Here is a 25,000-nt window from a genome sequence, read left to right as displayed (position 1 = left end):
GTAACAAAAATAAAATCGAGAAATTTTCTCCATCAGACCATGAGAAAAAAATAACTGAAATTTTTGGTCCTGAGAACTTCCGGTCGTAAGATGAAACTCCAGTCTTCCATGTCAGTCTCCTTTTGCATCTTATCCCTTTCAGTTAACCGTCTAATCTAAGGTATTTAAAAGGAAGACTTATTTTTCTTCTATCCACAGGTGCCGTGTCCAAAGTTGCTAAAACCACATAAAACTCCCTAAACCATTTTTGTGTCTTAGTGATGATAACCCACCAGTTTGTGATAGTATTTCATTGTGTTGTCTTAGTGGACTCGACTCCAAAATCTTTTATTGATAATAAAGACAGTAATGTTATCTGTCCTTGTAGTTATATCTGGAGATATTTTATTATGTGCTTGATTAATATTGATTTGCGTGGTTACTGGTGTAAAGTAAGAAAATATGAGAAGTTACTTATACAGGTGAATTTTGAGAGAGTGATAATACATTAAGACATTTGGACCCACCTGAAAGGAGAAATGCAGATTGTTATTTTGTTCAATTTGTTGCAAATCACAGCGTTCGATCCTCTGATTTTATTACTAGTTAAGTTAAATAAGAAAACTGAGTGACTATAATAACAATCAAAATCACCTCCGTGTCTCTTGGATAAAAAATAGGTCAGCATAGATACGGATCAGTTAAAAACTTCACGGGACTCGAACCCCAGTCTGGCGATTACCATGCAGGGACGTTTCCAATCTGCCACCACAACCCAAGGAAATAATATTTTAATGTAACGGGTTTTATCATTTTGAGGATTAATCAGGAGAAGGAGGAAAATTTGTGTAGTTGAAACCCGGAATATACTCTTGGATTATGTTTCATTAGGGATTGGCAGGGGCACTATACATATAACTCTTGAAATATGAATTTAAATATTAAGGTAAAAAACCATGGTCTGTGCCAAAATGGTTTGTAAACTTTGAGTGAAGCAAGTAGACAAGATTGGTCATCTAAAGCAGAACCAAAGATGTTTTTGATACTTACGAGCATATTATTTTTTTGATTATGAGATTAAACGAAGAGACGTTAATAAGGTATCTTTATAATTTTTTCCTTTGTAGTTTTTTTCCAGTAATAAAGGGTGTGGATTGGTCAGTGTCATCAGTGTTCTTCAGTCAGTGCATACTCAGGATTTATAGAATTAACTAAGGGTCTTTGTTGGGTCACTTCGGTCCCTAGCTGCTCCCCCTGTTTAGCTTTCTACTTTATATTCGTTCTAGAGAGTGATTGGGTTCTTTGATTAGCCATCATTGGATCCCTCTCTTTGGTTACGGCTCATTTCATCTTTGCCGACACATACACAGAATAGTCTGTCCTATTCTTTACACATTCTCCTCTTTCCTCATACAATTGACAACACTGAAATTACCAAACAATTCTTCTCTTCAAGAGGTTAACTACTGCACTGTAATTCTTCAGTGTCTTCTTTCCTCTTGGTTAGGGTAGAAGATTCTTTAGCTATAGTAAGCAGCTCTCTAAGAGAAGGACACTCCAAAATCAAACCATTGTTCTCTAGTCTTAGGTAGTGCCATAGCTTCTGTATCATGGAACAATGTTCATATCTCAAATTTATTACAATGATATCGTCTACGACATCGCAAAGAGATATTTCCAAGACTGAATAAATAAAGGAGAGAAATTTATCCAAAATAGTTATAGGAAGTGATTTTGCAATTTTTGGGGAGACCAGCTGCTATTTACTAAAGCTTTGAAACCACTGAAGTATGAGGCACCGAAATTGAGCATTGAAATAAAAACCAGTCGTGAGACCTCTAATGATAGAATTCTTTGTTAAAGTCAGGAAGCTTAAAGATTGTATAGTTTGCTCCAGGATTGAAGCCTTGTGAATAGCAAGAGGGTTCTAGATTTTTGCATCAATGAATATACTGAAGTTGCCCTATTTTAATCAGCTCCCCAAGATTGCAACAAATTTCCAGTTTAAAGAGAATCATTGATCGTTAATGAAAAGTTAAATTTCATGGACAGTTCAAGATGTTTAATAAAACTATGATTTCGTGGATCTTTCTCAAACTTTGCAATTTAATTATCAATCTAGCTTATAAAAAGATTCGTTAGAATGAACAAAATGTTGCCTGATTTTAGTGCACTTAACCCTGTCAATTCAACCATGGAAAATGAATCTATTCTGAAATTATTAGGGTTATTCCCGAACTTTGTTCCTGAATCATTACACATTACAGGATGCACTAAACGATGAATGCAGTTAAGTTTGTTCTCGAGCTGGGGGAAACATTATCGCCCCAGTTTGTCTAAAATTATTCCATGTTACTTCAGCCTCCTCCTCACGTTAGATATTCTTTCACATCTTGTTTTTACACTTCTATGGCTAATTATTCCAAGTGATATCTGTATTAATCTGGGTTAAATGGGGCGATTAATCTCATGCCTAAATTTATTGCTTGAATGAATAGAAGAAAGGACCTGAGAGAGTTTTGGGTGTTTTCAGACACTGCAAAGGTATTTAGGACTCTCTCTGGAAGGAACTATGCTCAAGGGTTGTTTAATTTGACTCTACTGGAATTCAATCCTTAGGCTAGGACTCTCGGCGTCAGGCTAGAAGCCCATCATTACAGACAAAAAGAGGATGATATCCTAATTTCCTTTCCTCACTAGGCTATTTTTCTTTGTTGGAGCTCTTGGGCTTATAGTATCTTGCTTTTCCAAATAGGATTGTGGCGTAGCTTGTAATGATAATATGGTCTTGGTTCTAGCAGTTAGTTTTAGCTAACACCTGTCCCTCTATCTGTTACTTTACTATTTCATGATGGACCAATAAAAAGTAAACTAAAACTGTGAATTTCCTATAACACATTTTTGAGGTTTTCAAACAATTAACCCCCCCCCCAATAAAAAAAAAAATGTCTATAGGACGTGCTGACAACTTGCCAGGGTTGATGACCTGTTCTCTTATTTTTAAGGATATACAGTATGTACTGACGCATTCCTAAGAAATATCTGGGATGCCCGAGTGATGATATTGCTAGCAGAGTAGGTGAACGTTTGAGGGTCATATATTGCTCAAATTTACCAAAGTGTTTTGACTATGATTTTATATTCAGCTCTACAAACAAACAACTCTTCTTCACATAAGGGGTTAACTACTGTAATTGTTCAGTGGCTACTTTCCTTTTGTTATGGGTAGAAGAGACTCTTTAACGATGGTAAGCAGCTCTTCTAGGAGGACATTCCAAAATGAAACTATTGTTCTCTAGTCTTGGCTATTGCCATAGATTGGGTTAGAGTTTTCTTGCTTGAGGGTACACTCGGGTACATTATTCTATCTAATTTCTCTTCCTCTTTTGTTCAAGTTTTTATAGTTTATGAGGAAATATTTATTTTAATGTTGTTACTCTTAAAATATTTTATTTTTACTTGTTTCCTTTCCTTACTGGGGTATTTTCCCTGGTGGAGTCCCTGGGCTTATAGTATCCTACTTTTCCAACTAAGGTTCTAGCTTAACAAGTAATAATAATAAGATAATAATAATAATAATAATAATAATAATAATATATATATAATATATATATATATATATATATATATATATATATATATATATATATATATATATATATATATATATATATAGTGTAGTAAAAAAGTAGCCACCTTGGCTAAAATGAGTATTTCCAATAAAAATAAATGGTTCCATTTTTAAATTTCTTACAATTTGCTGAAAGCATCATAATTTTCTGCTGCAAATATCGTTAGTGTTATATTTTTCATTGGTTCTGTATCTAAACAGAAATATTTTCTCGGATTTAGCACTCCTAAACTGGAGAATTTACTCAGTGTTCATGTATGTGAATCCTCGCATTATTTGCTGATTTTATTTATTTATTTTAGGTCGTGTTGTACTCTTCTAGTGGTATTTTTCTATTTATATCAGAAGCTGGTCTATTTGTTTTAGGACATTTTAGTATTCTTAGCGTTGATTCAATCATTCATAGAATAGGTATCCATGTGAGGTTTTATCTTGTTCTGGGGATTTAATGAAATTCAAGTTTTACCAAAATTATTTTTTTTATTAAAAACGGTAACAATGATTTTGGAATCTCTCGACGGTAGAGCTTCCAGACATTCTATCCCCCTCCGGTGATCTGGGTCTCCCCTTTTATTTTTGTAGTCTTTGCATTTCCTTCGGTCTTGTAGACTATTTCAGTCGATCACGTTGTCGGATTAGGACGAAAGCTTCTATTTGCCGTATCCAGGCCTGTGTCCTATACTTCCACCAAATGGTCTGTTACCAAAGCTTCCCCCGTGACTTCCAAAGCTTCCCCCGTGACCCCCAAAGCTACCTCCATGACCTCCAAGACCACCAAAGCTTCCTCCGTGACCTCCAAAGCTTCCTCCATGACCTCCAAGACCTCCCAAGCTTCCTCCGTGACCACCAAAGCTTCCTCCGTGACCTCCAAAGCTACCTCCGTGACTTCCAAAACCACCTAAGCTACTTCCAAAGCTATTGGACGAAAAGAAATAACTCGATTTAGTCACGGGTACAGAAAAAAATACCATTTCATATAAATTTTGATGAAAGTTATCATTCTGTTACCAAAAATTAAAGTTTGTGAATATATCGGATAGTTTTGAAGCTTTTTCCTTTGATTAATTTGTATGATATGAAATTAATATTAATAATTCATCAAACCACCTTGTAATAAAGGCATTGAAATGTTCAGGATTTTGCCCTTAAAAATGTAAAATATTATCACCTAAGAAAAATTTTTGAATTCAAGTGTTGTAACTGTAACTGAAGAAGAAGTATTCCAAAACTAAGAAAGCATAAACAATAATCAAAGAAATTTCAGAAAAACAAACGAGGAATCGAAATAAATGAAAAAGTTTTAAATACTGATAATAAGAAATTGTCACAAAATAAAACAACTAATCTTAGTAAGAGGTATCGATGAGAAACTAGAAAACCGAGTGAGTGTCCTTACCTGCTTCCATATGGACGACCGTAGTGTCTGGAACCTCCACTTGGCAGCGCAGAGACACACAACACCAGAGCCAGGGAGGCCACTAAGAAAGCGACCTGAGCAGAAGAAATTATGAAATTATGAACGGCATTAGAAAATCATATGGAAAATACAAATGCCGCAAACACATGTAGGTTATATATAGAGGCATATTCTTTGTCAATTATATTGAATAACGACAATTTCATGTAGCCGTTTTGTTATATTCACGCCAGAAAACCACTAAAATCAGAATATAGTGAAAATTCTGTTCTTTTCAACTTAATTTTACTATTAATCATTAGCATCAATATGGGGATTATATTTCTAGCTACTGATCAAGGCATAGTGATGCACAGTAGAAAGAAAAGTTCCTTTTTGCAGTTACGGAGGGATGTATATGAATGTGAAATCGTAAAATACTCCAAGTATAAACATCCAACCAAGTAATAATTATTAGAGATATATATATATATATATATATATATATATATATATGTGTGTGTGTGTGTGTGTGTGTGTGTGTATATATATATATATATATATATATATATATATATATTTACTGTATATATATATGTATATATAAATATGTATATATATATATATACTGTATATATATTTATATATATATATATATATATATATATATATGTATATATATATATATATATGTATATATATACATATATATATATATGTATATATATATATATATATATATATCTGAAAATCATTGTGATAGTCTTACCTGTGAACGAAGACCAATCATGGTTGAGTGTTAGGTTTTCTGGTGGTTTCTTCCTCTTCCTTCGGTAGTGGTTGAAAGTGTGGTTCCTCTGCAACTTCTGGAGAGCTTTTATATGCTGTGATTCCTGTCCGAAGTACCGGTTCCAGAGAGGCTTCGGGGGGCGACGTTGCCAACGAAGTCATTTGTAAGTTGTATTTATAAGATCGTCAATGATTTACATATTGCTCCAAAAGCGGATTGTTAACATATGTGACTAGTTTTTTTACTTACGATTTATATTAAGATAAAGAAGTGAAATCAGATTTGGTATAAGTAAACGATAGCTTATGTAATTTGTAAATGCAAAGGTCTTACCTTCTACAGGGAAACCCCGGGAGTCTTTCGCGAAATGGGAATGCCGTGACGAATATCGCTCTCTCTCTCTCTCTCTCTCTCTCTCTCTCTCTCTCTCTCTCTCTCTCTCTCTCTCTCTCTCTCCAATCACAAAAGTAATGGCAGTAAATGTTTGATAGTTTCATGCATTTTCTTTGAGAATTGGTAGAACAGTTTGTGAACAATTTAATTTTCTAATACCACTATTAGGTATTTTATTGAAAGGGTAATTTTGAATTTGATAAGCTACATAAAAAGACAATATCAACCCGCGTTATGAGATGGTTCATTTCATCTTTGACCTTCCAAAGTAAACTTGTAATATTCTCTCCTCTGGAAATGCGTCACTCATTGTCTGCTGTGTGTCTTACGCTGTTGTAATCTTGTTACTCATTGTGACTCATTGCCGCTCACACGAGAATCCTGGTGCGTGTTGCAAGCTTGTAATTACTGATTGATTTGCCGGATGATTCTAATCTACGAAGAGAGAAAATTGGGATTGATTGAAGAGTCAAATTACAGAAAAATATTTTTTAATAAAGATATCAGCCTCTCTGATTCACTAAATCACACTAATGGATACTTATTAATAAGAAAAAATGATAGAAAATATTACCGAAGTTTTCTAGGAGCGATGAGGTTGAAATATCGGGTACAAGAGATTGTTTCATTATTAGGTTTGTATCGTGTGCAAAAATTCTTGTTTGATCTACAACTATTATTTTCATATTTTTTCACTGTTAGTATCACAACAATAATGATGATAGTACACAATGGTATTGTAATGTGTTGAGAGGGCAATAATAAAAAAATAGCAACATCTAGTATGCAGTGCAAAGAGATAGGTGGTCCACTTGAAAGCGAAAGTATTATTTAGAAAGCAAAGCAAAACCAGATAAGAATGAAAGATATTTTATGGTGATAAGAAGGAATCTGGAGTAATGGCTGGACCTGATTTGAAAGATTATATCTTATATTATACTTTGATATTATTACTGTTCTTAAAACATTTTATATTGTTTATTACTTCTCATGTAGTTTATTTATTTCCTTATTTCCTTTCCTCATTTGGGCTATTTTTCCCTGTTGGAGCCCTTGAGCTTATAGCATCCTGCTTTTCCAACTAGGGTTGCAGCTTAGCAAGTAATAATGATAATAATAATCTGTGACCAAGGAGGAGGTTGTAAGAGAGGTTGGATAGCAACGGAGATCTTAAGAGATTGCGATGATTTTGAAAAGGGAAAGAAAATGCGAGATATTGTAATAAAAGTATTAGATATAATTGTAAAAAGACGAAGACCAGTAGTAAAGGCAAAGAAATTCAGTGATGAATGTTGATTGGTGAGAAGCGGAAATGGTATATTACAAGAGATGAATTTTTTCTTGCGAAACTCGGTTGTTATTGTTGTTTGTTGTTATTTTTATTATTATTATTATTGTTATTTTTATTGTTATTATTATTATTATTATTATTTTCATTACTATTTTAATTATTATTATATTATTGTTATATTATTATCATTATTATTATTATTAATATTATTATTATCATTATTATCATTATTATTATTATTATTTTTATTATTATATTATTATTATTATTTTTATTATTCTTATTCTTCTTATTATTATTTTTATTTTTATTATTCTTATTCTTCTTATTATTATTTTTATTTTTATTTTTATTATTATTATTACCTCCACCAAGTAGGTTATGCGATCGAATCTGTTTATTTGTCTGTCTGTGTGTCTTTGGAAAGGATTACGTCAAAACTACCCGACGTATTTTGACGAAATTAACTCCACAGGTAGATCTTAGGCCTTGGGCGACTCCATTAACATTTGGTTGAGGTCAGAAATCTGTGTGCTCTTGTTATTATTGTTATCATTAATATGATTATTATTATTATTATTATTATTATTATTATTATTATTATTATTATATCCTTTTCTACCTTAAAGTGATTTATCAGTAACGTGTGCTGTTTGATATAAAGACCACGCCAAGGGCTACTTAATTCAACAATTCTAACCTGTTATTATTAAAAATATAATAATGATAATAATGATATCGACGAAAAGGATAGGTATCTTTTCTATTGCTAGTATTGTAAGTCGTGTTAAAAGGATACGTCCATGAAAATCTATAGACCACGTCTCGAAGTTTATATATAATACAATGCTAATAAAATGTTATCGTCTACATTACAAATAGATATTTTCAATGCACAGATTAGGAAAAAATGCACATAGAATAAGTGGACATCATTTTTCTATTCGGGAAAACCATCTGCCGCTGGTTAATGTTTTCATACTCGTCTTCAGTATGAGTCACCGAAATGGACCATGTAAACAGGAAGTCAGTCGTGAGACGTTTCTTAATGAGAGAATGCCTTGATTAAGTCATGGGACTTACCTGTGGAATAGTTTACTTCATATTGATGGTTTGTGAGCAGCAAAAGGGTTCTTGGGCCTCGGGAAATTTATTGTTCCCCAGTTTGTCTATCTCCATCTTTTTAGGATGGCAGGTTCATCCTTGCCAAGATTCTTGGACATGATGTGTCCTTCTATGCGAGCGGCATTTTTAGATCTATTTCAGAAGCAGGTCTTCTGAAAACTATTAAACTTCTATAATGACATTCAACTTTTATGGTTTTAATTGAATATTCTATTAATTTTTATATAAAATAAATGATATCGGTGTCAATGACCTTAGATGTGAGGATGCCCGAAAACTTTAGCATCCTCTTCATATTACCAACTTCCTCCCATCTTTCTACCACACCTCTCTGGATAATTCTTACATGTGATATTTGGATAATATAAGTTTGATTGGTGTGAATATTTTCACATTTATCGAAATGTGCTGCTTGGATACTTGGTAGAAGGGATCTATGAAGATTTGGTGTTGTCAGCCTTCCTCAACATGGTTTGGATTCTCTTTGGGTGGAATTGTTTGTTCTTTGGAATCCAGGATAATCTAATCCTCGGGCTATAACTCTCGGCTTCAGGCAGGAACCCTGTCATTACAGGTAAAGAGAGAATGGTTACATGTTCACTCTGTCTCAGTTCTAACAGGTGTGTTTAGCTTATACCTCTGTCCCTCTTATCTGTTTTGGTGCTATCCCTTATAGGTAGGATATGGAATAGACCATTGGAAAGTAAACATTCAATGGACCATTCGGAAGATGACTCCCATTCCTGTGCACATGTTGAATCATAACCCCCTTCCCCCACTGTTGATGAGCTTTGCTACTGTTATTAAGGAAAGTTCTACTGATTAATTCCTAGCAAGTTGAGTGGGTTGCCTATGTAATAAAATTACTGCATGTATAAATAAAAGTACGAGGGTCCTATATTGCACTAATATTCCAAAGTCGTTTGGCTAGAAATCTATACTAAACACTTGAACTTTATGGAATAGTGAAAAGACGGTAGCTTATATTAACAAATGTTTAGTGCTTTGAAACCTGTGTTATATTTTCAGACAGAATTTCGGCAATGTTGCTTATGACGACTATAGAAATATAGAGTATATTTCAAATGCACAGCGCAGGTTGATGTTCAGAATGTCCTTCTGCTGTAAAAGACAAACAAACCTTATCTCTTTAATTGGGCTCAATAATCTACAGAGAGTGCCAAGGTAGTAAATCCATCAACTCCCTTCCTTCTTTCAAAGATAACAAACCTTAATCCACTCTCTAAAACTGGTCCCGCTAAGTATCAAAATGGGTCTCTTAAGCTTAGTTCTCTTTCTGTGTCTAGATCTGTTTTCAAACCGAAATTCGTTTCTAAACTTAGTTCTCTCAGCAAATCTAAATCGTCTTAAGCCTGGTTCACCTTTAGTAACTAGATAGTTCTTGAGAATGTCATCCCAACAGCTTGACTCAGCTGGCCACAGTGAGGACTGCCCCAGGAATTAGGTCTTAAAGGCATCATATTGTGTGGGATGAACGGTTGCTTGCAAAGGCAGAGATTCCTTGAAAGGTGTTGTCTGGAATCACCAATGTTATTGTCTGCTTTGATGTTTAAGTGGGTCAAGTCCTTGATGGAGAACTAAATCTCGGCATGTGGAAACTAGGCAACTCATATCGTATGGTGAAGGGCAGAAGCATCACTACAGCAGATAGGCATGAAGCGGTGAGCTGAGAAATGGATTGGGTGTTCTAGGCACTTTGTAACTCACTGGTGTGACGGGAGTGGAGGAGGAATTGATACCAAGACGACTACTGAACAACGAACTTTATTTAGAGACAAGAGATTATTTATAAGCCCCCAAGGGGTTATGTAATGGTGACAATTGCACGTTCATATTCAAGGGTTTATGTTGATAAGATTGACATTGGCATAGAATGAATATCATCATAATGGAATAATAAATCTAAATTAGTTTGTTACTTTTAATGACTTTTTGATGTGGAGTCCTTAGGCAGTTACAGTGTAGAAGAAAACGTAGATAGGGCATAGTTCTTTATTAATGTGTATTGCTTGCTGCAAAGGCATTACAGGAATTCCACATAGAAGAATCTTAAGTGTTGCATATTTTACCATAGTAATAAATGGCACTGAAGAGAGTTTCCTGTCCTGTGAAGAGCTTTGTTGCTTTTTTTTTCAGTGATCTGCGTATACTGCACTAGCTACATTAGCCTGTGAGCATTTGTAAAACACTTTCAATGCTCTCAGTAAATAGACAAATGAGCGTAGCTTTAAATTTTTACATCTAAGACTGTGGCTAGAGATTTACTAGATGAAGATGTACTGTAATAATACCTTACCCACACTAACTTTGAAAGGTACTATTCTACATTATGAAAACGAAGTGAATTTTTTGGCCATTTTTAGTTATATTGATACCCTAAAATTTTGAAGTTATGAAATCTATGATGTGTTATAAGTTCTTTACACTTTAAGTTTGGGAGCATATTCAAAGTCATTATTGATTTAAAATGTAAAAATTAGTATGGGTGCCAAACATATGACTGTGAAAACTAGGTGTTGTACACAATATGGGCTTCATAAACTATTCAGGTCCTTTTAGAACTTTGTCTATTGAGAGTATTTATGGAGATCCTAATAAATTCCACTTGATTTTCTCTCTGTGCAGAAGTAAGTCTCTTTAGTATCCCCTCCTTTGTTTTATCGAAAATCTGAAAACTTGGAGATTAACTTGGTCAATACCATCAAAAACTAATTGATCAAGTGGACATTTCTGAAAGAACATGACTGACTTAGACGCTAGGTCTCTTTTTATGGAACATGTTGAAGAACATAAGGAATCAACTTTTATATATACTGAGGGCTCCAAATCTGATGCTGGCGTGGGATTTAGAGTATATAGTATTGCTTCTAATTGTAGAAGTGCACTTCCTTCAGTATCTTCTATATTTACTGCCGAACTATATGGCATGCTAACTGTTATTGGAAAAAAAATAGTATTGAAAGAGGGGGCCAATTTTACCAATTTTATTTATACGTATAGGGACCTACAAGATGAGTTTTTAATTTCAGTAACACTTTAGTTTTAAAGGTTTCAGAGTGGCTCTTCATTATTGGGCTGAAAAGTATAACCGGTCGATTTGGGGGGTTCAAGCCCCTGTAGGTGTGCTTGGAAATGAGGTGGCAGATTTACTGGCCAAGAATGCTGCTGCCAAGTAGGTATCCCAACCTCTGATTTTTACCTAACATTAAGAATTTGTTTTAAGATAATTGGCAACAGCATTGCGATTCTTTAGATGGAAACAAGATAAGATGAATAACGAAATATACATGAGGCCCTGAAAGTGGGAAAGTACTCTTTGTCGTCTTAGCATTGGTCACACTCGGCTGATACAAGAATTTCTGATGACTGGCCAACACTAGCCAAATTGTGATGACCGTTTGGTATCCCTGACAGAGAGCCATTTGTTGACCGGATGCCCCACTTTTAGCACACTGAGAAATAGATATTTGTTTGAGGATTGAGGTGAGGATGGCAGGTTCATCATCGCCAAGATTCTCAGGCATGACGTGTTGTACTATTCTAGTAATATTTTTAGATTTGTTTCAGAAGCAGGTTCATTTGTTTCAGGACATTTTGATTTTCTTAGCATTGATTCAATCATTCATAGAATAGGTATCCATGTGAAAATTTATCTTCATGTGGGGAATTAGTGAAATTCAAGTTTTACCAAAATTATTTTTTTTTTTTTATTAAAAACGGTAACAATGATTTTGGAATCTCTCGACGGTAGAGCTTCCAGACATTCTATCCCCCTCCGGTGATCTGGGTCTCCCCTTTTATTTTTGTAGTCTTTGCATTTCCTTCGGTCTTGTAGACTATTTCAGTCGATCACGTTGTCGGTTTAGGACAAAAGCTTCTATTTGCCGTATCCAGGCCTGTGTCCTATACTTCCACCAAATGGTCTGTTGCCGAAGCTTCCCCCGTGACTTCCAAGGCTTCCCCTGTGACCTCCAAAGCTTCCTCCGTGACCTCCAAGACCTCCAAAGCTTCCTCCGTGACCACCAAAGCTACCTCCGTGTCCTCCAAAGCTTCCTCCGTGACTTCCAAGACCTCCAAAGCTTCCTCCGTGACCACCAAAGCTACCTCCGTGACCTCCAAAGCTACCTCCGTGACTTCCAAAACCACCTAAACTACTCCCAAAGCTATTGGATGAAAAGAAATAACTCGATTTAGTCACGGACAGAGAAAAAAATGGCATTTCATATAAATTTTGATGAAAGTTATCATTCTGTTACAAGAAATTAAAGTTTGTGAATATATTGGATAGTTTTGAAGTTTTTTCCTTTGATTAATTTGTAGGGCATAAAAGTTATTTTAATAATTCATCAGACCCCCTTGTAATAAAGGCATTGATATGTTTAGGATTTTGTCCTTAAAAATATAAAATATTATCACCTAACAAAAACTGTTGAATTCAAGTGTTGTAACTGTAACTGAAGAAGAAATATTCCAAAGCTAAGAAAGCATAAACAATAATCAAAGAAATTTCAGAAAAACAAACGAGGAATTTAAATAAATAATACTTCTTAAAAAGTCAACTTAAGGGAGAAACAATATTGAGAAAAAGTCTTAAAAACTGATAATAATTGTCACAAAATATACAGCTAATCTTAGTAAGAGGTATTAATGAGAAACTTCGAAAACCGAGTGAGTGTCCTTACCTGCTTCCATATGGACGACCGTAGTGTCTGGAACCTCCACTTGGCAGCGCAGAGACACACAACACCAGAGCCAGGGAGGCCACTAAGAAAGCGACCTGAGCAGAAGAAATTATGAAATTATGAACGGCATTAGAAAATCATATGGAAAATACAAATGCCGCAAACACATGTAGGTTATATATACAGGCATATTCTTTGTCAATTATATTGAATAACGACAATTTCATGTAGCCGTTTTGTTATATTCACGCCAGAAAACCACTAAAATCAGAATATAGTGAAAATTCTGTTCTTTTCAACTTAATTTTACTATTAATCATTAGCATCAATATGGGGATTATATTTCTAGCTACTGATCAAGGCATAGTGATGCACAGTAGAAAGAAAAGTTCCTTTTTGCAGTTACGGAGGGATGTATATGAAAGTGAAATCGTAAAATACTCCAAGTATAAATATCCAACCAAGTAATAATTATTAGAGTATAAATATATATCTGAAAATCATTGTGATAGTCTTACCTGTGAACGAAGACCAATCATGGTTGAGTGTTAGGTTTTCTGGTGGTTTCTTCCTCTTCCTTCGGTAGTGGTTGAAAGTGTGGTTCCTCTGCAACGTCCTGGGAGCTTTTATATGCGGTGATTCCTGTCCAAAGTACCGGTTCCGGAGAGGCTTCGGGGGCGACGTTGCCAACGAAGTCATTTGTAAGGTGTATTTATAATATCGTCAATGATTTACATATTGCTCCAAAAGCAGATTGGTAACATATGTGACTAGTTTTTTTACTTACGATTTATATTAAGATAAAGAAGTGAAATCAGATTTGGTGTAAGTAAATGATAACTTATGTAATTTGTAAATGGAAAGGTCTTACCTTCTACAGGGAAATCCCGGGAGTCTTTCGCGAAATGGGAATGCCGTGATGAATATTCTCTCTCTCTCTCTCTCTCTCTCTCTCTCTCTCTCTCTCTCTCTCTCTCTCTCTCTCTCTCCAATCGCAAAACTAATGACTGTAAATGTTTGATAGTTCCATGCATTTTCTTTGAGAATTGGTAGAACAGTTTGTGAATAATTTGATTTTCTAATACCATTATTTGGTATTTTATTGAAAAGGTAATTTTGAATTTGATAAGCTACATAAAAAAGACAATATCAACCCGCGTTATAAGATAATTCATTCTGTCTTTGACCTTCCAAAGTACACTTGTATTACTTGCTTCTCTGGAAATGCGTCACTCATTGTCTTCTGTGTCTCTTACGCTGTTGGAATCCAGTTACTCATTGTGACTCATTGCCGCTCTCACTAGACTCCTCGTGTATGTTGTAAGCTTATAACTACTGATTGATTAACTATATGAATCAAATCTACAGAGAGAGAGAATAGAAGGATTAATTGAAAAATCAAATTGCAGAAAAATCAATTGTTATTAAAGATATTAACTTTTCTGATTCACTGAATCACATTAATGGATACTTATTACTAAGAAAAAATTATAAGGGGAATAGTACCGAAGTTCTCTCGAGGAGCGATGAAACTGAAGTATCGGATACGAAAGATTCAGTTTCATTATTAAGTTTTTATGTGCAAAAATTCTTGTTAGGTGATAATAGTTATCTTCATATTTTTCTCACTCTTAGTACCAGATTAAAGATGCTGATATCAGTAACAATAATAATGATAATAGTATGCAATGGTATTGTAATGGGTTGAGAGGGCAATAATAAAAGAATAGCAACAACCAGTATGCAATGGACAGAGATAGGTGGTTCACTTGAAAGCGAAAGTGTTCTTTAGAAAGCAGAGCAAAACCAGATGAGAATGAAAGATGTTTCATGATGTCAAGAAGAAATCTGGAGTAATGGCTGGACCTGATTTGAAAGATTATATCTTATTAAATTTTAATGTTATTACTGTTCTAAAATAACATTTTATATTGTTTATTACTTCTCATGTAGTTTATTTATTTCCTTATTTCCTTTCCTCATGGGCTATTTTTCCATGTTGTAGCCCTTGAGCTTATAGCATCCTGCTTTTCCAACTAGGGTTGCAGCTTAGCAAGTAATAATGATAATAATAATCTGTGATCAACGAGGAGGTTGTAAGAGAGGTTGGATAGCAACGGAGATCTTAAGAGATTGCGATGATTTTGAAAAGGGAAAGAAAATGCGAGATATTGTAATAAAAGTATTAGATATAATTGTAAAAAGACGAAGACCAGTAGTAAAGGCAAGAAATTCAGTGATGAATGTTGATGGGTGAGAAGCGGAAATGGTATATTACAGGTGTTGATTTATTTCATGCGTAACTCGGTTGTTGTTGTTGTTTTTTTATTATTTTTATCATTATTGTTATTATTATTAGTATTGTTATTGTTATTGTTATTATTATTATGATTACTATTATTATTTTTATTATTATCATTATTATTATTATTATTATTTTTATTTTTATTATTATTGTTTTGGTATTATTATCATTATTATTATATTTTTATTATATTATTATAATTATTATTATTATTATTTTTATTTTTAATATTATTATTATTTTTATTTTTAATATTTTTATTAGTATTTATTATTATTATTATTATTATTATTATTATTATTATTATTATATCTTTTTCTACCTTGAAGTGATTTATGAGTAGCGTGTGCTGTTTGGCATAAAGACCACGCCAAGGGCTACTTAATTCAACAATTCTAACCTGTTATTATTAGAAATATAATAATGATATTAATAATATCGACGAAAATGATAATTACCTTTTCTATTGCTAGTATTGTAAGTCATGTTAAAAGGATACCTCTATGAAAATATATAGACCACGTCTCGAATTTTATATATAATACAATGCTAATAAAATGTTATCGTCTACATTACAAATAGATATTTTCAAGGCACAGATTAGGGAAAAAGGCAAATAGAATAAGTGGACATCATTTTACTATTCGGGAAAACCATCTGCCGCTGGTTAATATTTTCATACTCGTCTTCAGTATGAGTCACCGAAATGGACCATGTAAACAGAAAGTCAGTCGTGAGACGTTTCTTAATGAGAGAATGCCTTGATTAAGTCATGGGACTTACCTGTGGAATAGTTTACTTCATATTGATGGTTTGGGACCAGCAAAAGGGTTCTTGGGCCTCGGGAAATTTATTGTTCCCCAGTTTGTCTATCTCTATCTTTTTTATATTTCATCAGCGTCCTCTTCATATTACCAACTTCCTCCCATCTTTCTACCACACCTCTCTGGATAATTCTTACAAGTGATATTTGGATAATTTAGGTTTGATTGGCGTGAGTATATTCACATTTATCGAAATGTGCTGCTTGGATACTTGGTAGAAGGGATCTATGAAGATTTGGTGTTCTCAGCCTTCCTCAACATGGTTTGGACTCTCTTTGGGTGGAACTGTTTGTTCTTTGGAATCCAGGATAATCTAATCCTCAGGCTATAACTCTCGGCTTCAGGCAGGAACCTTGTCATTACAGGTAAAGAGAGAATGGTTACATGTTCACTCTGTCTCAGTTCTAACAGGTGTGTTTAGCTTATACCTCTGTCCCTCTTATCTGTTTTGGTGGTATCCCGTATAGGTAGGATATGGAATGGACCATTGGAAAGTAATCATTCAATGGACCATTCGGAAGATGACTCCCATTCCTATGCACATGTTGAAGCATAACCCCCTTCCCCCACTGTTGATGAGCTTTGCTCTTATTGTTAAGGACAATTCTAATGATTAATTCCTAGCAAGTTGAGTGGGATGCCTATGTGATAAAATTACTGTATGTATAAATGAAAGTACAAGGGTGCTATATTGCACAAATATTCCAAAGTCGTTTGGCTAGAAATCTATACTAAACACTTGAACTTTATGGAATAGTAAAAAGACTTTAACTTATATTAACAAATGTATAGTGCTTTGAAGCCTGCGTTATATTTTTAGACAGAATTTTGGCAATGTTGCTTTTGACGACTGTAGAAATATAGAGTATATTTCAAATGCACAGCGCAGGTTGATGTCCAGAATGTCCTTCTGCTGTAAAAGACAAAGAAACCTTATCTCTTTAATTGGGCTCAATAATATACAGAGAGTGCCAAGGTAGAAAATCCATCAACTCCCTTCCTTCTTTCAAAGATAACAAACCTTAATCTTGTTCAAAGGACACTCTCTAAAACTGGTCCCGCTAATTATCAAAATGGGTCTCTTAAGCCTAGTTCTCTTTCTGTGTCTAGATCTGTTTTCAAACCGAAATTCGTTTCTAAACTTAGTTCTCGCAGCAAATCTATATCGTCTTAACCTTTAGTAACTAGATAGTTCTTGAGAATGTCATCCCAACAGGTTGACTCAGCTGGCCACAGTGAGAACTGTTCCAGGAAGTATGACTTACAGGCATCATATTGTGTGGGATGAACGTTTGCTCGCAAAGGCAGAGATTCCTTGAAAGGTGTTGTCTGGGATCACAGCAATGTTATTGTCTGCTTTGATGTTTGAGTGGGTCAAGTCCTTGATGGAGAACTAAATCTCGGCATAGTGAAACCAGGCAACTCATCTCGAATGGTGAAGGGCAAAAGCATCACTACAGCAGAAAGACATGAAGCAGTGAGCTGAGAAATGGGCTGGGTGTTCGAGGAACTTTTATAACTCACTGATGTCACGGGAGTGGAGGAGGAATTGATACCAAGACAACTACTGAACATTGGAGAGAGTTTCCTGTCCTGTGAAGAGCTTTGCTGCTTTTTTCAATGATCTGCGTATACTGCACTAGCTACATTAGCCTGTGAGCATTTGTAAAACACTTTCAATGCTATCAGTAGATGGGCAAATGAACTTAGCTTTAAATTTATTCATCTAAGACTGTGGCTAGAGATTTACTAGATGAATATGTACTGTAATAACACTAACTTTGAAAGGGACTATTCTACATTATGAAAACGAAGTGAATTTTTTTTGCCATTTTTAGTTATATTGATACCCTAAAATTTTGAAGTTATAAAATCTATGATGTGTTACAAGTTCTTTACACTTTAAGTTTGGAAGCAGATTTAAAGTCATTATTGAATTATACGTTAGTATGGCTGCCAAACAGGTGTTGTACACAATATGGGCTTCATAAACTATTCAGGTCCTTTTAGAACTTTGTCTATTGAGAGTATTTATGGAGATCCTAATAAATTCCACTTGATTTTCTCTCTGTGTAGAATTAATCCTCTATAGTATTCCATCCTTTGTTTGATCGAAAATCTGAAAACTCGGAGATTAACTTGGTCAATACCATCAAAAACTAATTGATCAAGTGGACATTTCTAAAAGAACATGACTGACTTAGACGCTAGGTCTCTTTTTATGGAACATGTTGAAGAACATAAGGAATCAACTTTTATATATACTGATGGCTCCAAATCTGATGCTGGCGTGGGATTTGGAGTATATAGTATTGCTTCTAATTGTAGAAGTGCACTTCCTTCAGTATCTTCTATATTTACTGCCAAACTATTTGGGATGCTAACTGCTATTGAAAAAAAAAATAGTATTGAAAGAGGGGGACAATTTTTACCAATTTTACCTATTCATAGAATAGGTATCCATGAGAGGTTTTATCTTCATGTGGGGATTTAATGAAATTCAAGTTTTACCAAAATTATTTTTTTTTATTAAAAACGGTAACAATGATTTTGGAATCTCTCGACGGTAGAGCTTCCAGACATTCTATCCCCCTCCGGTGATCTGGGTCTCCCCTTTTATTTTTTTAGTCTTTGCATTTCCTTCGGTCTTGTAGACTATTTCAGTCTATCACGTTGTCGGTTTAGGACGAAAGCTTCTATTTGCCGTATCCAGGCCTGTGTCCTATACTTCCACCAAATGGTCTGTTGCCAAAGCTTCCCCCGTGACTTCCAAAGCTTCCTCCGTGACTTCCGTGACCTCCAAAGCTACCTCCGTGACCTCCAAGACCTCCAAAGCTTCCTCCGTGACTTCCGTGACCTCCAAAGCTACCTCCGTGACCTCCAAGACCTCCAAAGCTTCCTCCGTGACTTCCAAAGCTACCTCCATGACCTCCAAAGCTACCTCCGTGACTTCCGTGACCTCCAAAGCTACCTCCGTGACCTCCAAAACCACCTAAACTGCTTCCAAAGCTATTGGACGAAAAGAAATAACTTGATTTAGAAAAAAATTATTTCATATGAATCTTGAGGAAACTTATAGTTCCTTTGAAATAGATAAAGTTTTTTAATGTATTTTTTAGTATTTTGTATTTTATGAGACTGCGTTGTAAGAAACGCATCAAAAAAATTATATTTTTCTTAAAATTGGAAAATATCAAGTAAGAAAGATTGGTAAATTAGTATCATAACTTTTGTAACTGAATAAGAAATATTCCAAAGCTAAAAATGCATAAACAATCATCAAAGAAATTTCAGAAAAACAAACGAGGATTTGAAATAAATAATACTAATTAAAAAGACAACTTGAGTGAGAGCAAATATTGAGAAAAAGTCTTCAAAACTGATAATAACGAAATTGTCACAAAATATACAGCTAATCTTAGTAAGAGGTATCGATGAGAAACTACGAAAACCGAGTGAGTGTCCTTCCTTACCTGCTTCCATATGGACGACTGTAGTGTCTGGAACCTCCACTTGGCAGTGCAGAGACACACAACACCAGAGCCAGGGAGGCCACTAAGAAAGCGACCTGAGCAGAAGAAATTATGAACTGCATTAGAAAATCATATGAAAAATATAAATGCCGCAAACGCACGTAGGTTATATATATATATATATATATATATATATATATATATATATATATATATATATATATATATATATATATACTGTATATATATATATATATATATATATATACAGTATATACATACTCTATATATATATACAGTATATACATACACTATATATATATATATATATATATATATATATATATATATATATACAGTATATACATACACTATATATATATATATGTATATATATATGTGTGTGTGTAAATATAGAGGTTGGATTGACGAGCTACTATCAACGTAGAAAGACAGACTTTAGTGATAGAACATGTCTTAGGCCTTTAGATTAGGATTATATATATATATTATATATATATATTTATGTATATATACATATATATATATATATATATATATATTTATGTATATATACATATATATATATATATATATATATATATATATATATAAAATCCACTGCAGGACAAAGGCCTCAGACGTCTTCTATCACTCAAGTCTGTTTTACTATGTCGATCGTATATCGTCAATCCATCGTTTTTTACAATCTGTTAATTTTAATGTCCATTTTCTTTATCTTGCATTTTAGAAGGTCCTTTACTTTAGGTTGCTTTCACATCCATGTTGCTCTTTTTCTGTCTTTTAATGTTATTCCCATTATTATTCTTTCCATGGCTCTTTGAGTTGTAACTAGCTTATGCTCTAAGACTTCAGTAAAGCCCCAAGTTTTTGATGCATAAGATGATACTAGTAGGGCCATCTCCTTGAATACTTTTCTTTTTAGAGAAAGGGGCATTTAAATTTTCATAATCTCATTTACCAAAAGCTCAATATTCCCTCTTTCTAATTTCAATCTCATGTCATAGGGAAACTTTTACTGTTTGTCTCAAGTATATGTATTCATTAACAATCTCTCGAGGTTCGTCCATAACCTATGTATGCTCTCTCTCTCTCTCTCTCTCTCTCTCTCTCTCTCTCTCTCTCTCTCTCTCTCTCTCTCTCTCTCTCTCTCTCTCTCTCTACATTTTTATTCGTATTTATTTTCAGCCCTACGTTTCTGTTTTCTCTATTAAAATTTTCTATTAGCTTTTGTTATATTCACGCCAGCAAACTACTAAAATAAAAATATAATGAAAATCCTGTCTTTTTTTCCAACTGAATTTTACACTTAATATCAATGTGGGGATTATTTTTTAGCGTCTGAACAAAGCATATTGAACCATAAACAATCAAGTCATATTTTGCAAATGCACTGCGAGAAGTATGGATGTGAAGTCAAAAAATTCATAAGTACAAAAATCAACTAAGCAATAGTTATTAGGGAATATATATATCTAAAAATCATTGTGACAGTCTTACCTGTGAACGAAGACCAATCATGGTTGAGTGTTAGGTTTGCTGGTGGTTTCTTCCTCTTCCTTCGGTAGTGGTTGAAAGTGTGGTTCCTCTGCTACGTCCTGGGAGCTTTTATATGCGATGATTCTTGCCCAAAATACCGGTTCCAGGGAGCATACGACGGGCGACGTTGCCAATTAACTTTTTGTAGAATGTGTATACAAGATCGTTTCTGATTTACACGTGGCTTCAAAACCGGATTGATATCATGTGTGACTCCTTTTGTTATTTGTTAATTATATTTAAAGTAATGAAATCAGATTTCGTATGAATTAACCACAACTTTTATCACTAGTAGAAAGAAAGGTCTTCCTTTTACAGGGAAACCCCCGTGTCCGTTAGGTTAAACCCGGGAATCTTGCAAATTGGGAATGCCATGGTAGATATAGTCTCTCTCTCTCTCTCTCTCTCTCTCTCTCTCTCTCTCTCTCTCTCTCTCTCTCTCTCTGATCGGAAAGGAATTGACAGAATAATATAAGTTTTATGCATTATCTTTCAGAATTGGTTTAACTGGTCAGAGTAAGGGTGATTTTTAAACCAGTTTTTCTATAAAGTACACCATCTCACGAATAACTTGATTCTTTGTTTAACACCACTAATGAGTATTTTAATAAAAAGACAGTGATTTTTAATTTTATTAAGAAGACAGTGATTTTTAATTTAATTAAGCTACATAAGATAATATTTAACCTGCGTTGTAAGATAATTCATTCTGTCTTTGACCTTCCAAAGTAAACTTGTATTACTTGCTCCTCCGCGTCACTCATTGTCTTCGGTGTTACTAACGTTGTTGGAATCGCATTACTCATTGTGACTCATTGCCGCTCACACGAGACCCCTGGTGCGTGTTACAAGCTTATAACTACTTATTCAAGCCCAAAGATGTTATAGAAATAGAGGTTTTAGGATAAAGCTTGAGTTTCAAATCTACTGAGAGTGAAATGTCGAGAGGGAGACCTAAATGGGAATGGAGAAATTGGTTTAAGTCGCACTGCAGAACAACCAATTGCTATAAAAAACACTTAAGTTCTTTCATTCACTTAGTCGCATTAGTGAATACTCGTTACTAAGCGAAATCGATTGAGAATAGTAACGAAGTTTGGAAAGGCGATGAGGCGAAGTGTCGGATATGAAGAATTTGGTTTTATTTTTGATTAAGATCATGTTCAAAAGACTTTTTCTGTTAAATAACCATCTTCATATTTTTATCATTCCTAATATCAGGTTAAAGATGCTGATATCGGTCATTTTAAACAGTAAGATTATTGATAATAGTAAACAATGGTATTGTAAGGTGTTGAAAGGGAAATAAGAAAAAAATACCAGCAACTAGTATGCAATGGAAAGCGCTAGGTGGTTCCACTTGAAAGCGAAAGTATTCTTTAGAAAGCAGAGCAAAACCAGATCAGAATGAAAGACAATTCATGATGTTAAGAAGAAATCTGAAATAATGGCTGGACCTGATTTGAAAGATCATAGTTGTAGCCAATGAGGATGTTGTAAGAGAGGTTGGAATAGCAACTGAGATCTTGAGAGATAACGATGATTTGGAAAAAAGGTGAGAAAATGTGAGCTGCGATAATAAAAGTATTAGATGTAAAAAAAAAAAAAAAAAAAAAAAAAAAAAAAAAAAAAAAAAAAAAAAAAAAAAAACCAGAAGTAAAGCCCAGAAAATCGGGGAGGAATGTTGGTAGGAGTAGAAGTGGGGATGGCATGTGACAAAGAGGACTTTATTTCATGCGTAAAACGGTTCGTATTATTATTATTATTATTATTATTATCATTATCATTATCATCATTATCATTATCATTATTATTTTTATTATTATTATTATTATTAGGTCCGCCAAGGAGAATATATTTTCAAGTCGGTTTATCTATTTATTTCTGGGTGTGTCTGCGGACAGGATTACGTCAAAACTACTCAAGGGATTTTAACGAAATGTTCACCACTCGTGCGATCCCATTAGATCTTGGAGATGATCTGGATTTGCATTTTTCACAATTTTGAAAATTACGTCAAAACAAATTGACACATTGGATTTTCACCAAATCTCCATTACGCATAAGCTTTTTTTCCCATATCAATATCCCTCTTGCAGCCTTAGCTCGCGAACCTTCTCAGTCCCTAGTATACAAGCTGATGAAGAAATCCCCTCGTTTCCAGAGCCAGTCATCACAAGGTGAATGTGGATTTAACAACTGCCTTTCTTTGTAACTACAGAACAAGTTTCCATAACCTCAATGAAAATAATTTAAGCTTTAGCCCTCCTTGTAACTTTTCAAATAGTACTGAAAGTAACAAGTTTTTTAAGAAATCATATATTCCATTTCTAGTGTCCCTATTATACTCAAGTTAAATACATACAGCCAACTCCCTGTTAACGCGAGGGGGATGTTCCTGGAGATGCCGTGTTAACAGAAATCGTGTTAACGGAACATAATTTCTCCATAATAAATAATGGTAATAGGGGTTTTACGTTCCTGGATATTGGGAAAGTATGTCTATTTTGGGATTTTGTTACTATGAACCTTGAACAAACACATTATTAATATATTTGAAGGTCGCAGAAACCATAAAAACACACATTCTTACTCTACTTTTATTTATTTTATAGTAAAATAAATTATTACCATGTACATGCACACTGTAACGCATCACTCGTCACCACTGTCGCCTGCCTCGCTCCCACCGCCAACCTCACCCCGCTCTCCCTCCTCACCCTGCTCCCACCCCCAACCTTACCCCGCTGTCCCTCCTCACCCCGCTCCCACCCCCAACCTTACCCCGCTCTCCCTCCTCACCCCGCTCTCCCTCCCCATCTCGCTCCCCCTCCTCATCTCGCTCTCCCTCTTCACGCGGTCTCTCTCTCTCTCTCTCTCTCTCTCTCTCTCTCTCTCTTCTAGTACTTTTACTTATTGAAGAAATTAGTGAAGTTTGGTCTGTATTGTCTTATATTTCTTTTGTTTTTGTGGCAGTTCAGCTCAGACGTAACTTTTCTTTCTACGGTCGCACTTCTAGTAATGTTAGGATTCTTGGCTTCTAAGATGTCAAGTCCTCTTATACACGGGAGTGCTTTTTCAAGATTACTTTTGGTCAAAACACTCTCAGGCTCTGAGGTTTCTGATATTATTATTATTATTATTATTATTATTATTATTATTATTATTATTATTATCTATGATTTATTATTATCATTACTAAGCTACAACCCTAGTTGAAAAAGCAGGATGCTATAAGCCCAAAGGCTCTAACGGGGAAAATAGCCCAGTGAGGAAAGCAAATAAGGAAATAGTAAGCTACAAGAGAAGTAATTAACAATTAGAATGAAATATTTTAGGAACAGTACCTACATTAAGATATAGCTTTCATATATAAACTAGAAAAGCTTCAAAAGAACCAGGATGAAAAATAAGATATTGCCCGAGTGTATCCTCAAGCAAGAGAACTCTACCCAAAGTCAGTGTAAAATCATGGTACAGAGGCTATGGCACTACCCAAGACTAGAGAACAATAGTTTGAATTTGAAGTG

At 34.4% G+C, this 25,000-nt stretch overlaps 2 protein-coding genes across 17 annotated transcripts in view; both read right to left on the bottom strand.

The window, feature by feature from the left end:
• The window catches only part of LOC137629219 (uncharacterized), an 18,156-nt gene extending 12,232 nt beyond the window's left edge, over positions 1 to 5,924 (bottom strand). Inside the window, exons 1-3 of the mRNA XM_068360482.1 lie at positions 5,776 to 5,924; positions 5,007 to 5,101; positions 4,269 to 4,525 (exon numbers count right to left, since the gene is read on the bottom strand). Coding sequence (XP_068216583.1) covers positions 4,269 to 4,525; positions 5,007 to 5,101; positions 5,776 to 5,796 — 373 coding nt within the window. The 5' untranslated portion in view covers positions 5,797 to 5,924. The remainder of the gene's footprint in view (positions 1 to 4,268; positions 4,526 to 5,006; positions 5,102 to 5,775) is intronic.
• A 6,401-nt stretch (positions 5,925 to 12,325) lies between these two features.
• On the bottom strand, positions 12,326 to 21,585 carry LOC137629492 (keratin, type I cytoskeletal 9-like). 16 transcript variants are annotated; one of them, XM_068360840.1, is made up of 5 exons: positions 21,432 to 21,585; positions 19,911 to 20,005; positions 19,409 to 19,446; positions 19,286 to 19,378; positions 18,943 to 19,255 (listed from the first exon to the last, which is right to left on the bottom strand). In XM_068360840.1, exons 1-5 carry the CDS (start codon positions 21,450 to 21,452, stop codon positions 19,134 to 19,136), a joined length of 369 nt encoding a protein of 122 aa, XP_068216941.1. In that variant the 5' UTR covers positions 21,453 to 21,585; the 3' UTR covers positions 18,943 to 19,133. The 16 variants fall into 16 exon arrangements, with proteins under 16 accessions (XP_068216930.1, XP_068216938.1, XP_068216941.1 ...); XM_068360844.1 differs by having other exon boundaries at positions 19,295 to 19,378; XM_068360839.1 differs by having other exon boundaries at positions 18,943 to 19,294; positions 19,325 to 19,378.
• Between the last annotated feature and the right edge of the window lie 3,415 nt (positions 21,586 to 25,000).

Source organism: Palaemon carinicauda, chromosome 37 (genome assembly GCF_036898095.1).
Source record: "Palaemon carinicauda isolate YSFRI2023 chromosome 37, ASM3689809v2, whole genome shotgun sequence".
Classification (NCBI taxonomy): domain Eukaryota; kingdom Metazoa; phylum Arthropoda; class Malacostraca; order Decapoda; family Palaemonidae; genus Palaemon; species Palaemon carinicauda.
This window is presented reverse-complemented; position numbering and strand designations above follow the sequence as displayed.

Coding starts and splice junctions, on each gene's coding strand:
- LOC137629492 (XM_068360829.1), bottom strand. CDS start 21,452: ATGATTGGTCTTCGTTCACAG. Junction 20,006..21,431: donor TGATTGGTCTTCGTTCACAG/GTAAGACTGTCA, acceptor TCTTCTGCTCAG/GTCGCTTTCTTAGTGGCCTC. Junction 12,740..19,255: donor AAGCTTTGGAGGTCTTGGAG/GTCACGGAGGTA, acceptor GTAGCTTTGGAG/GTCACGGAGGTAGCTTTGGT.